General features: G+C 39.3%; 1 protein-coding gene across 3 annotated transcripts; it reads left to right on the forward strand.

The window, feature by feature from the left end:
- Positions 1 to 1,120: 1,120 nt before the first annotated feature.
- On the forward strand, positions 1,121 to 13,934 carry LOC310998064 (dual specificity protein phosphatase 19-like). Of its 3 annotated transcripts, none has more exons than XM_083987949.1 (5): positions 1,121 to 1,158; positions 1,940 to 2,229; positions 6,548 to 6,594; positions 9,153 to 9,305; positions 13,462 to 13,934. In XM_083987949.1, exons 2-5 carry the CDS (start codon positions 1,986 to 1,988, stop codon positions 13,642 to 13,644), a joined length of 627 nt encoding a protein of 208 aa, XP_083844075.1. In that variant the 5' UTR covers positions 1,121 to 1,158; positions 1,940 to 1,985; the 3' UTR covers positions 13,645 to 13,934. The 3 variants fall into 3 exon arrangements, with proteins under 3 accessions (XP_083844075.1, XP_083844074.1, XP_083844073.1); XM_083987948.1 differs by having other exon boundaries at positions 1,155 to 1,344; XM_083987947.1 differs by having other exon boundaries at positions 1,155 to 1,338.
- The last annotated feature ends 881 nt before the right edge of the window (positions 13,935 to 14,815 follow it).

The raw sequence follows: 14,815 nt of genomic DNA on the forward strand, positions 1-14,815 counted from the left end.
GGTACAAATCACGACTCTGTTTCTAAATCTCAGTCAAATCAAAAAATCTGAGTCTAATTATTAGGGTCAAACTAAATAATAATAAAAACAACAACAACAATAATAATAATACATTTTATTTGTAAGCGTTTTTAAAAATCCTTAAAGACACTTTACATAAAAAAAGGAGGTGCAGATCAAGATGTCTGTCACTGCAGACAGGAAACAAATGCTTATAGCCTACTGTAACAAGCTACATATTCAAATAAACACATATAAACATACACACATACACAAACCAAGACATTAACCAAGAAATAAATAACAGAATGCCCCAAATAAAACATGTATATACATAAACAAATATGTACACACATACAACTCCAACCATTAGTCAAAATCTGTAACTAAAACAATAAGAGACACAAGAAAAATAACAACACAGCACACCTGCAAATGTTATAGCTCCTTAACCCTAACTGACAGATTACACTTTTAAAAATCATAAAATAGAGCAGTCAGAATAAAATAAAACTGTCAGACTGCAATAAAACAGTCTAAAACACACAAACTTTTAAACATTAAAAGCTAATTTAAAAAGGTGAGTTTTGAGCATGGTCTTATAATATATATCTCACTCAAATTTGGATGTCTAATAATATCCTAACTTCTCACTGGGGTCAAAGGCCAAGGAGAAGAGGTGGGTTTTAAGAAGAGATTTTAAAACAGGCAGAGAAGAGGCCTGTCTGACGTGTTGAGGCAGATCGTTCCATACTTTTGGAGCTGCAACAGCGAAGACCTATTACTACACCACTTATGTACAGTATTAGAGCAACGAGTCTCTCATTCTCCATCTTGTAGCCCCCCAGGCTTGAAGATGGGGCCAAATGTCAAAATCAAATTCTAAGATTTGAATGTTTTAGTTCAGTTTGTGCTCATTTGTTGTAGGCTAAGGTTGGTTAATAGTAGGTCAAACAAATACAATAAAACACCATAAACGTACGGTAACGCCATTAATATGAATCATTGTTAGAAGAACTGCATTTTGATATGTTTGTTCCATAGACTGTAAAAGGTTTGTTCAGATTCTTACAGTAAACGCTCATATTTACGATTTTACTCCCAGTCCGTGAACGCGTCACGTCGTTGACGCAGCTTCCGACTTCGCTCAGCTGTCGGGTCAGTGTTGAAGCCTTTTATCGCCGCTGCAGTAGATTGTGTCTGTGTTTCTCTCACACATGTCGACTCAGCGGCAGTAATGTTTGAGTTATTGTGTTGTTTTATTCGGTTAAAGCACCGACGGTCTTAAAAACTGTTTCCGGGATTTTACACTTGAGCTCAGATCATTTTTTAGACGAGGTGGGTGTGCACGAGGCAGGGAAACTAACGATCAGCCATTATCAGCTGTCGAGGATGTACTCAGATACTCAGAGTGAAAGTAGTAACTATACTACAGTGTAGAAGTAATCTGCTGCAAGTAAAAGTGGTGCATTCAGAATTTCACTTGTCCATACAAACGCATTAAAATAAACATAGCCTACAGTTAAATTAATGAAATGAACCATCGTGGAATGAAATTAATTATGTTATAATTTGCACATCACTTAAATCATGCAGCTAAAGTAAAGTTGGAGCTCATGCAACTACTTTATATAGGCCACACAATCAACTTGCTTGTTGTAGTAACTTGACTCTGCAATGGAGCTGGTAACTAATGCAAGAAGGCGAATGTAGTGTAGTAATTTAAAGTACAATGTTGACCTCTGTGGGTGTGGATTACATTACATGAGTACAAATACCTTTAGAAAAAAAGAGGTATCTGTTATTGAACATCTTAATGGTCACTTTCAATTCAAGATTTAACTCTTACACACACAAATATAAGTTAACTTAGCCTACTAACTTATAAGCAAACCCTCTGGTTATAATAAGCCTTTCTAACCTCATGCTCATGTTTCAGTTTATTTCAGCTCAGCTCTGCTGCACCACCCCCCGCTGACTGAAAGATGCATTCGCTGGCTCAGGAGATCCAGGGATTCTCCAAAAACCGTCTGAAGAAACAGTGCACACATGTGACTACGGTGATGGGCAAGAAGCTGCTGGAGAGGAGGAGGAGCGACGGAGGAGAGGGAGAAGTGGTGGAGGTGGTGGAGGAGGTGGAAGAGCTGGAGGAGGGACGTGGATGTGGATTTGTAGAAGATAAAAGTCTGGACCTTCAAGTTGGAGTCATCAGACCCTTCCTGCTACTTGGTAAATATTTCTACTACCACTACTGACGGTACATAAGTGTACTAATGCAGCCCTTACTTTAATTACCTATTGGCACTATTGATATTATTATTGCTGCTACTGTTTGTACTACTACAACTTGTACCACTGTTTATATATAATAATTTAACATATTAACTACTACAAGACCAATATACAACACTATTATATTACATAGTTTCCTTCTACACACAATCATCAGCATCAATCAATCAATCAAATTGTATTCATATAGCACCTTTCAAAGCAAATACATGCAGTTTAGAGTGCTTTACATTTTGATTGAAAAAGTATATATATAAGAAGTGAAACAAGAAGAATGACGTTGAGACTAATGCATGAAGATTAAACACATCAATAAAATATAGCAATAGTAAAATATGAAAACACAATAAAATATGATAAAATATAAAAAACAATAAAAATGTAATAAAATGGAGGATAGAAATTCAGAACAAAATATAAAAACACTCAAAAGAAAGATAACAATGAGAGAGAAGAAAGTAATAAAATAGAAGACTGTAAAACTGTAAAATAGAATAAAATAACTATGAGATTATAACATAAAAGCCAGACTAAAGACATTGACATAGACTTTCCCCATTTTGGATGCAAGTTGCAGGTACTGTTGCAGCTATAAGTTAGTGCTCATCTCTGTAACGTGTCCCCAAAAGTCCATAATCAGTTTAAAGTGTTTTTTTTAAAACAAAAAGCAAAAAAGAATGAGAATATTAGGTATTATTATATATATAAGGTGTATTACAATCTTTTTGAGCTACTGAATTTACTCACTTTGTTTCCAAAAGAAAAGAGAATAATCAAACGAACACTGGTCAATTCAAAGTGAAGCATGACAATGCATTAAAAACTGAACAATAAGATGTGATTCAAAAAGCATTTACAAAGCAATGAAACACATTTGAATGAATAAAAATGAGAAATATTTTCCCAATAATGAATAAATTGATGTGTGGCGCAGCAGGACGGCATCACCTGACACCCACACACATGTCAGCGTGTGTCCGTCCTGCTGAAGTGTCCTTGGGCCTTGACATTCAACCCCCCCCCTCCTTCACCACCTCTGGGATGCCGTTCTCTTCTGTAGCGAACGCTGAAGCTTTGACCTCACTGCTGGAGAGAATCAAAGGGAGAGTTTCTCAGCAGAGATCAATGAAATATTACATCTGTTCGGCTCGACAGAGGTGACTGGTTTCCATACGCCACCTCACTCCTGCTGCACCAGCTCATCAATCTCTGGGACGGCGCTCCACCTTTTACCTTCAGGTCCCTTCAACAACATCCATGGTGACATCAGCCAGTAATGACACGGTGGCGCAGGATCAGCTCTTTGCAGTAAAGCACCTTGTTCTGACAGTCTGCGACGTTATAGGGACACTTAATGTGTGTGTTTTTTTTTTTTTCTTCTCCTTTTGTCCGAACCCATTTCAGGCAATCATTCAAGTTGGCAAGCAGCATTTTGTCTGATGCTGTTGTCACAGTTGTCATATCATGTATATGACAACTGTGAGAGTGGAGTCAGTAGGAACACACTGTGATTTCAACATCTCCCCTTGTATTTATAGCATAATATTATGAAATTCTGACATGCACATAAATATGACAAGTGTTGATTAACTCTCAGGGCGAACATCACAATTTAATGCAAACCATCGCAGCAGGATTGTGAAACTTAATAACTTTACTCAGGTAGGCATATTGTTTCTGTCAGTGTGGATTACATCAACAAACAAAAACAAATACATAAAAAATGAGGTAGCCTATCTGTTGAGTAAACTTGTTTAGCATCTTAAAGCCTGTCCACACGAATACGCAGCTTCACCCAAAACGATCTCCGTAAACACGGCATCGTTTCCAGAAATTTTCATTGTTTCAGAAAAGATCAGTTTTGGGCGTCCAAACTAAAGTGGCCATGTTTGTTAGCTGTAACGCTGCATCCGGTTGGCAATGTTTCCCGGTCCGCTCGCTCTCATTGGCTGTTGCGGGCGCTGTCATCGGAGGTAGTCCGATCGGGAATCGTAACGGTTTCGACTCGTTTGTTTTTCACTGAGCCTGAAGTTATTGAGTGAATCAACGGACCAAACCCCTCCTTAATGCTAAGCTAGGCTAAGCTGTGCTAACTAGCTTCCATCTGTAACTTCATATCGTTGATACAGCAGTGGTCTTTCTTATTTTCTCAGCTTTTTAGCTTTGTGATAAACTGAATTTGACTTTTCTTCAAAAAGAACAGAGTCTTTAGACAATAATCAAAGAAAAACAACAAGCGCATGATTTAAATTAACCCATAATTTAACCCTGAAACAGTTTGTAGGCTATTGATAATCTATCGAGTTTCTTTAAACTGATGTGAAAATGACAAAATATTAATTAGTAGTAATTAATTAGCTAGTATTTGTAACCCACAGAAAAAAGAATCCAATCACAGCACTAAAGACCTTTTAATATATAGTCCGACTCCTCACTGAGCCATTAACAACGACCTGGAAATTTATATTTTGTATTTCTAATTATAGAATTTAAATCATATTTTTAGAAACATTTGTGACTTGAAAAAGACACATCTCCTCTTGTGCAACTGAAAATTTGGTCCAATGTCTCACTTATATTTGAAAAAAGGAAAAAACCCTGGCGTTCTTGCGTCATTTCACAGATGTGTCACTTTAAATCTTCTCCTTCGACACTGATGAGGCCTGCGTGTGTGTGTGTGTGCGAGTGTGTGTGCCGGCGCTGGCTTATTTCCAAAGACGCTCTCTATCCTTTGGATTTAGATTTACGTCTCAAACCCCATGAATCTGGCATTATGAGAGAGTGGCTTTGGCGAAAGCAAAGAGTGCATATTTCCTCTGTTTTTTGAAGTGCAGAGAGCTGCTGCAGAGTATCCACAGTGGAGATCTGGAGGAAGCCCCACGACCACGATGCTGCTTCCTGCCCATATGTCTCTCTCTCTCTCTTTTTTTTTTATGTAATTATCCAGCTCCTGCTCTCTCTTTAATGCTGCCACTGGAGTTTCTTTGACAAATTGAAAGAGACTGTTGCTCATTCTGTTTCAACTGTCTCCTTCAATGATTATCTGCTTCTCTTCTCCACCGACTTGCTGCGGTCCTCTCACTTTTATTTCCTCCATTAGTCTTTGACCCTCTGCATTAGTCATTCAAACTCTCACTGTTGTTGTCGGGGTTTTTTTTCAAGATGCCTTTTCTCCCCTCTTTTCATGAACATCATAAGATGCCTACTCTGCAGCTGTAGATAATACTGGATGTTTATTTCAGCAGTTTTTCTTTTAAAGCCACCGTACAAATCATTTGATTCCTCTTTCTGCTTTCTCTCTGTGGCTTTAAGCCATTTTCCTGTTGGTTTCCTCTGATTGATATCTTCCCCTTTTGTTGGTGTTGCAGTGGTTCAGAGCATTTTCCAACTAAGTGATATAGGTGTTGCTGAAATCATGTGGATTTTTGCTTTTCAGCTGCTGAAGTTTCACACCAGTGAACTGACTATTTTATGTTTTTGGTCACCTTTAGTACCGGTATATAGTGCGAGGCAGAGGTGGTACTGACTGTTTGATCACCCTCTGTATTTACAGTGTGTTGGGATCAGACACTGCTGGTTTATATCATTAAGAATAAGTCTGCAACTAAGGAGTGTTTTCATTAACACTGGAGAGTTAATTTTCTTTTTCTTTTTTTTAGAAGCATCTGCTTCAATGTTTAGTTAATGAAACGTCAGAAAAAACTAATAGCGGACACACTTTTCCCAGAGCCCAGGGTGAGAGAGTGAAATGATATAAAACACATTTAAAAACACACCAGGTAAATGAAACAGCTCTACAATAAAATAAAATTAAATAAAAAATAATTGCACAATAAATAAAATCAATGTGATTATCAGAGCTGGGATGAGTTAAAAGTCAAGTCTCATCAGTCGACCTTGAGGGAACATGTGCCTTTAAAAGGTCAATATAAGATGGTGCTCACCCATTATGAGCTATAAAACTAAAGTTATATTCTTATATACTTATAAAACAACAAATAAACAGAGCAAATCCACTCAGAAGCCTAAAGAAACACTATTCACTGCTGTTTTAGTTGTTATCAGCATCTTAACAAAACCAACCCTCCTATGCATGAATGAAGTTCTATAGTATAGTAGTTTTATAGGCTTTAAGTGGTAAATTTTCCTTCTCTCATGCAAAAGAAGCTGTTTTTTAAATAGTAATATTTTGTCAGAGCAGAGGCCAGATGCCACCGTGTCTCCTCTTCTCATCGAGCCGTCTCTGTCTTTGCAGCTTCTCAGGATGCAGCCCACGACATTGACACCCTGCAGAGATATAAGGTCAGTACAGAGGGATCAATAGCGCGCGCATGCCCTTGCCTCGCTGCGATTCGCATGTGCGGTGACATGAGATCAGAGGCGGCGGCTGCGTAGGTGTGTGTGTGTGTGTGTGTTCCTGCGGGTGGTTTTCAGCAACAACCCGACCCAAACGGCCTGGAGGAGCTTCATGACTCATGCAGTGACAGTTTAGCTCAGTAGAGGGAGTAAATGATTACAGTAAGTCTCAGTGCTGCTTCACCACATCACAGAGATGTGACTACTGCTGCTGCTGCTGCTGCTCCTCGCTCTCCTCTCTCTCTCTGCAGTGGCTGCGGCTCCCAGGCACCGGCATATTGCTGCCTGTGCAGTCTCCAGGATGATGAATTGGAGAGATTACAAATACCTTCACTTCCTGTTTCTGGGACGGGACTGTGACTGCCTAATAACCGAACCCCGGCAGAAGTTTTCAGGGAGGTTGTTAAAGCTCAGGAGATTTGACAGCAGGCCCAGAGGACACTTTATTAAAAAAAAAGCCTTGCTCCTGCTGTAGTAAAACATTTACACAGATTTTTACAGCTTCACACTGCATTTTCCATAACAGTTAAAGGTTTATTTTGCGACTGAAGACATTTACTTGCACAGCTCTGAGGTCTTATCTTAGATGATTCTCATATCATCCGTGTTTCTGATCGTCTATCGGCAGCAGTGATAGTTTCTGAGTTTTGACTCTTCCGCACGTTGAACACATCAAATACACACATTTCTGTGTCGACTGATTGACTTACCACCACCACAAGAGTTGAGGGATAAACCCAGTTTGGTTTCCGGCTGTCTGAACTCCACTGCTGCTGCTGCTGCATTTGCCACTCGGCTGGATTTAGCGTCTCCATCTAATCTTTAGTAATGGATGAAAAGATCAACTACAAAAAAAAAAAGGAAAAACATCATCTGCAATGCGGAAGTCGAGTCAAGACAGACACTTTTTTTTCCTTTTTTTTAAGAAGGTTTTTTTGCAACCAGGACTGGTGCATCCTGTCTTCTTATTTCTTATTTTTTTATTGCAATAAATCTTTAATAACAGCTCATAAATAGCCAATATAGTTTTTTTTAATGGTGCGTTCATTTCCTAAAACAGCCTGGAGTTTTTAAAGAGGAACTATGCAGGATTTTTACCTTATCTATGCTACATTGTCACCTTAATTAACCAGCTTCAGATGGTTAAAGGGATAGTTCAACATTTTTGGCAAATTGGCCCATTGCCATAACCCCTATAGTCATAGCAGTAGGTTTGTTACCTTTAATTGTCGGTGCAAGCTGTTTTTAGAACGGCTGAGTGCAGCAGCGAGCTGCTCTGAGAGCTACAGAGGCTAATGGGATTTATTGGTTTCCCTCATCAAACTCATCAATCCAACAACTCCAAAACGCTCTGGTGGACAAGTTGTGACCTGCACATTCACCACTCCATGAGATAATAACACAACGTTACCAGACAGAGTTGTTTTAGAGGTAAATACAGAGACTGCTTGATGAAAAACTGTCCCTGAAGGCAACGTGCATCAGCGGTTTTGCATGAATTTACCTTGAAAACAACTGTCTTGTAACGTTGTGTTATTATCTCATAGCGTGGTGAATGTGCAGGTCACAACTTGTCCACCAGAGCGTTTTGGAGTTGTTGGATTGTGTATTTGATGAGTTTGATGAGGGAAACCAAGAAATCCCATTAGCCTCCGTAGCGTAGCTCTGAGCAGCTCACGGCTCTGCTCCGCCGTTCTAAAAATAGCTTTCACCGACAATTAAAGGTAGCGAACCTACTGCTATGACTATAGGGATTATGGCAATGGGCCAATTGGCAATGGGCCAATTGTTTCGTTGAAAACAATTGCACATGGAGGAGAGGAGGGTTAGAGACACAGAGGAGGAGACAGCAGACTTGGAGAGTTCCCCTTTAAGGAAAGTTTCCACAAACATCAGTTAATCATGCATTTATTTGGGTCTATTTTTCAGTGGTGGGTTATTTCACCTGATAGGAAACATGTCAGTCACCCGGTGCAACAGTGTGGTCGTACCTACAGTACTGGTTCATTGTGGGTTTAGCATCAGTTCACACAGGCAGGACACAGAGCAGAGCAGAGAGGAGCCGGCCCTCTGAGGTAAAGCTAAATTTAAGTGAGAGTAGACAGATACTGCATAATGAATCCGAGCCATCTGTCTTCTTTCCCGTTTTCTCTCCTTCTCTCTCTCTCTCTCTCTCTCTCTCTCTCTCTCTCTCTCTCTCTCTCTCTCTCTCTCTCTCTCTCTCTCTCTCTCTCTCTCTCTTCATCTTTCTTGCCTGTCAACCTCCCTCCCTTTTTTTTCTCCTCCTCTCACTCTCACTCCATCTTTCTGTTCTCGCTCTCACATTCAGGTTGTGTCATGTCATCGATACGTCTCACAGACAGACAGAGAGACAGTGCGTCTCTCCTCTCTCAGCCTTTAAAACAAGTCAATTCCCAGGGGTCATCAGCTCAAGGAGTTTCATGTCTCAACCTCCCCCTCTTCAACCCTCACCCCCCCTTCCTCCCACTTTGTCTATCTGTCAGGTGTCTCATGTGCTGAACGTGGCCTATGGAGTCGATAACCTGTTCCCAGATCAGCTGGTGTACAAGACGCTGCAGATCCTCGATCTCCCAGAAACCGACATCACTTCATATCTCGGGGAATGCGGCTCCTTCATAGATCAGGCCAGAGAGCAGGTACACACACACACACACACACACACTGACAGCTGACAGACGTGTAGGAAACATTAATGTGGTGGGAAACAGTCTTGTACAAGCAGAGTCTTGGATCTCAAAGTTTACTTACCACTTTACTACATTTTTAAACATAAAAGTTGAACATTTCGGGGAAAAGTGCTTATTTGCTCTCTCAGTTGTTTGATATATTCTTTTCATTGTCTGCAATAATAATAATAATGTTACAATTTTCTACCTAACTGCTATGATTTTCATTTTTTATCTATTTATGTATTTGTTGTTGCTTGTATTATTTCTTGTCTGTCATTTCTTGTTCATAACTATTAAATTAACATAAATATAAACATAAACGCATCAGTATGAAGTCTCCGTCAGTATCTAAGTTAGCAGGCAGCAGGTTCAATTGTTCGACTAATTGTTGTTTTTACACTTGACAAACAAATAAGACACAATTTATTGAGTGGATTTTGTTGCCTTTGGAGAAAGAGCCATGCTTAATGTTTGTAGGGTCTTTTAAGGTAAACGACAGTGAACGGCTGATTGACTGTGCTGCTTCATATTTACCGTACAGACATTAGAGTTATTGATCTTGTCCTCTAAAGTCTGAGAAAGATAGAGAATGAATGGGTTTCCCAAAACTGTAAACTTTTACAGCCTTTTACATCAACATTGTCAATATTATCAGCTTGAACTTCCACATTGAAAGCCACTGTCTTATGTGTCTATGTTGTACATATTTGGATTATCATACATAATTCGGATCAATACATTTGATAATTGTTCCTTTAAAAGTCTTTTAATGTTGTGATTTGCTATAGTAGATATGATTTAAACAGTGTAGTTTATATATATATATATATATGATTGTTATATGTTTTCAAAATCGTAATTTTCCCAGTAACTATAAATACACAGTACAGCATGTTCCTCTGAGCTGTAGCGCAGTGTGAATATAAACTATCATCCATCTGATTTATCTTAAGTTAAGTACAAATTTTCTCCAAATTCGACTTTAGTAAATGCACTTTGTCGTTTCCCATCCTGAGAGATGCAGCAGACACATGAATACGAGACACAAACCCACAATAGAGCGTCATGGTTTTTTTTTTCTTTTTACCCGGTAAAAAATGCATCAAATCTATTTAAACATTTCTGGAACTACTTTCTCTCTCCGGAGGCTCCCGCAGCCTGAAAATGCCTCCTTTTATATCTGCCGGGTAATTTAACATGTCAGTGTGCTCACACAGCTATTCTGCTACCTGACTGTGATGCATTCACACACATCCTAGCAGTCAGTTATCTGTAACTCAGCACAAAGGCGCAGGTAGGTGGTCAGAATACCTATTAAAAGACCACGCTGGGGTCATTTCATGTTGAAAGTCAAAATGTTCTTTGCTTACACTTTAGTTTTTTTCCCCTCACATGCTGAATGTAATACTTTTTTTTAAAGAGATTATTTCCTGGCATTTCCTCCTCTATGTGTGTCTGTTTGTTTGTGTGTGTGTCTGGAGATTGACCGTAAGCAGAACATAATGTGATGTGAGCACTGATATGAAAACACTCAACTCGAGCGCAATGAAATAACAGCAAAACAAGAAACTCTGACAAAACCAAATTAAGTCTCCATGTTTGCTGTGATGGATTATCTAGCTCAGGCAATTTTCAGTCTGTAGAAGTTTTATGTTTTGTTGTTGTTTTTTCCCTACAAGAAGGAAAAACAAGAGCTGATATGTAACAGCGCCGAGCGCAGACGCCAGCACAAATATAGGAGAGCAAGCAGAGAAACCTCACTGATTGATAGGAGCTTATAAAAGACTGATATCATCCTGTGTGATTCATTTATATCTCATACATCTTGTAAAAGGGAAGCAGCCATAACATTTCAATTACAGCATCCAGAGCGCTGCCTGCATGTGTGTTCAACCAGTGTGAATCCTCTGCCCCCACAATGGCAAACTGATTGACATGTAAGAATCAAAAAAAGGAAAAAAAAGAAAAGTGCTTACACTTTGATTTCAGCCCGAGAGCAGCCTGTTCGCTGTGATGGGTCGGCTCCGTGTTGAATAAAAAGAGACAAATGTGTCAATACGGCGAGCTTCAGCGTCGAGCCGTGGGCCCTGCGCCGCCTTGTCTAAAGATGTGGCTGGAATTTTAAAAGTTTATTTCCAGCCAGGCACTCTAGGCTGTAAAATAATTACATCAGCATTAATATTAATCGTATCACAAATTCTGACAAACGCACACGCACAAACACACACACAGACAGATATATTCCTGCTCTACATGCTCGGTTTACTGTAATGCTGCTTTCAGGGATGTAGGGAAAATACAAAATAGTTTTTTTTACGTGGTAAAAAAAACCAAAACAAAAAAAAGCAGTGATATGCTGAACTAATCAAAATATAATTGAAATCACAATGTGCAATATCTACATTTTTTTGTATTATAAACATTGTTGTGCACTGTTGGCAGTGCTACAGAGACAAACAAACACACCATCCATATCATATTATGGATATCATATTGTGATTATATGGGCAGATTGTGGTTTCATTATGAACGATCAGTTTTGCTTTTGATTGATTGATTGAGCGCTCAATACTGTTGTGACATATTTTACCTTAATCAAAAAAAAAGCACCTCCTGCGATTTGATATTCCACAAAAATCACATGAAATGAAATTTGTTTAGGTAACACGTGTTTAAAATACTCACAACTTGATCATGTCAACCACACTCTTTTAAAAAAAACGTTAGTGCCACTTGGCCTTGTGCACAATTTGATGTTCAGAAACGCTCTGAAAGTCAAGTTTACAAGGTCAATACTATAGAGCTGAAAAGAATTTTGTTGGTGGTTGTGGTCAAGAGCGGCACATTACAAGTCAAATAACAGGCTTCAAGTATTTCTCCTTCTGTAGAAAAGTAGTCTCTATGACTACTGTTCACAGCGAGGTCTGTGAAATATCCACAGTAACCATGGCATTGCTTCTGGCAGGGACTTTGTGAGCACAACAAAATGAAAATCCTTTTACCGCTGCTTTATTGAAGTGGCAGCAGAAATCTCAGCAGATAAAATTATACAACTGGGGATAGAAAAATGTTGTTTTTTTTGTGCGTAATTACCCTTTTTAATCTGCCAAACACCTGCGTGATAAACAGACAAATCTGTTAGTTTGCTGGTTAGCTGATATCTGCTGGGTTAATTAAACAATGGTATTTAGAAAAGCGACGCTGCATGGGAACAGCATTTCTTGCCTGACTATTTGAACATGTGGGAGTTGTAATTAAAGACCATGAATTTCAGACTTCGACCTGTTCTCTTTTTATGAAATGTCACACTCATGTCACTTCATTTAAACTGTAATTATGAGCAGCAGTGTGGGAGAAACGTTCATGTCAGGTTCCGACTTTTAACTCTCAATTGTTAGTTCTTACACCAACAATATGCTGAAAGACGGGGTGCCTAAATGGCTCCATACAGAATTAAGGTAGACGTTTCTATTAAAGCAGTATAAAAGTAGACATTTCTATTAAAGCGGTATAAAAGTAGACGTTTCTATTAAAGCTCCATATGGTATAAGTTAGATATTTGTATTAAACCTCCTTCAAAATAAAGGTAATTTTTTGTGTTAAAGCTCCATACAGTATAAAGGTAGATGTTTGTGTTAAAGCTCCATACAGTATAAAGGTAGATGTTTGTGTTAAAGCTCCATACAGTATAAAGGTAGATGTCCATGTGTAGTGTGATTATAAAGCAGCTCTAGGTTCTATATTAATACTGTGAAAGTATCAAAGCCTCAGTCCACAGAGAAATGCACACAGCCTGAAACTGAGCCTTAAAACCAGCCGTCAGGACTTCCTGTCACTTTGTGATGTCACAACAAAGCAGTCACACTAAGCCCCGCCCCCTCACCACCTGGACAACAACACCATCCATCCAGCAATTTGCAGGATTTGGTTTCTCTGAGTGTTTTATTCTGAAATCTACTTTGCGGATCACTCAGAAAACAGTCAGCCAATCAGAAGAGAGGCTCAGAGCCTACTCTCTTCTGATTGGCTGACACCGACCTGTTACCCCTTACTAGAGCTCCAGAGACACATAACCCAACAAAAGCAGCTGATTTAGGTTCTTTATCTCTTCCTCTCCCCACAGGGTGGCGTGGTGCTCGTCCACTGTAACGCCGGCGTGTCACGCTCCTCCTCCATCGTGATTGGCTACCTGATGTTGAGGGAGGGGCTGTCATTCGACGACGTGTTCAGCCAGGTGAAGACGGCGAGGCCCTCGACTCGGCCCAACCCGGGCTTCTACCAGCAACTACAGAGCTACAAACCATAAGGGACTAGTATACAAATCCAATTTTCAGCTTAAAAGCGCAGCCTTAAAGGAGCGTAACACCCAGATCTGAGTGTCCTGCCAAACGCTGCAGCGCCTCGGGCTGGATTTCTGTCCTATATAAAATATTTTTTCTTAAATTGTCTCTCATGGTCTCAGATTGTCATGTGGATGTTGTCATGAACATGAGGATGAAAATGGACTTCTAGAGTTGGAAATATTTGGATTTCTTCACATTTTTCATATGAAACAACATTGGAACTTGTGTTATTTATTTATTGCCAATAAAGACTTTGTGCCAAATGTCAACAAATGTGTTGAGGGTGTTATTTTTAATCTCCTGTATCAGAAAAAACAAGAGTCTTTCACACATTAGCTCTTAAGAAACTGATTTCCAATTAGATTTTGTTCATTTTGGGGGGCGCTTATTTTCTTTGCAGTATAGATAGTTTTCTAATTTAAGACGCGCCAGTGTTCCCGGGGTTCACACTCGCTTTCTGTCTCAACTGCACACAAACAGCGCGGCACAATCAATTATAATGATTGTCCCTCACTGCTGCATTGTCTCTATCAATTTCACAACTTTGCAAAGTTGATGCGATAACCCGGCTCCCTTGAAATAATTAGTTTGTAATTAGCTCGTTAGATAATGAGGGAGAATCCAGTTGGCTCACATGCTAATCAACAAACACCGCTGGGATGAGCTCCTGACGCTCCGCACTCACAGCAGCATCGCACAAAGGTGTTGTGTCTTAATCTTCACTGTTAAAAGCAGCAGACATAAAAGTCGGAGGTGCAGATGTGTGTTTGTTGTTTGAGCAGCTGAAGTCATTTACTGATGGTTATTGTTACTGATTAATGTCCAGGGTGTTGGTATTAGCAGTCAAATACTTGTGTCGTCTAATCCGTTTAAATCCACTGGTACAAGCCCACGATTAGTAAAACAGACTGTGGTGCAATCTGCAGTGATACAATGGAATAAATTAAACATGAAGATTAGTGCCCCAATGCACAAAATGACTATAATTTAACTGCAGTTATGAATAATAACAGTGACTGAGAGAGTGATTACTTAAAATGTCACTTTTCAGACTCAACTTTTGACTTGAAGTGCAGGAACATTTGGATTTTAAACCTAACTTGGACAAAACACTTAGATTTTTTTTTTTTTAAA

Source organism: Trachurus trachurus (assembly GCF_905171665.1).
Source record: "Trachurus trachurus genome assembly, chromosome: 15".
Lineage (NCBI taxonomy): Eukaryota > Metazoa > Chordata > Actinopteri > Carangiformes > Carangidae > Trachurus > Trachurus trachurus.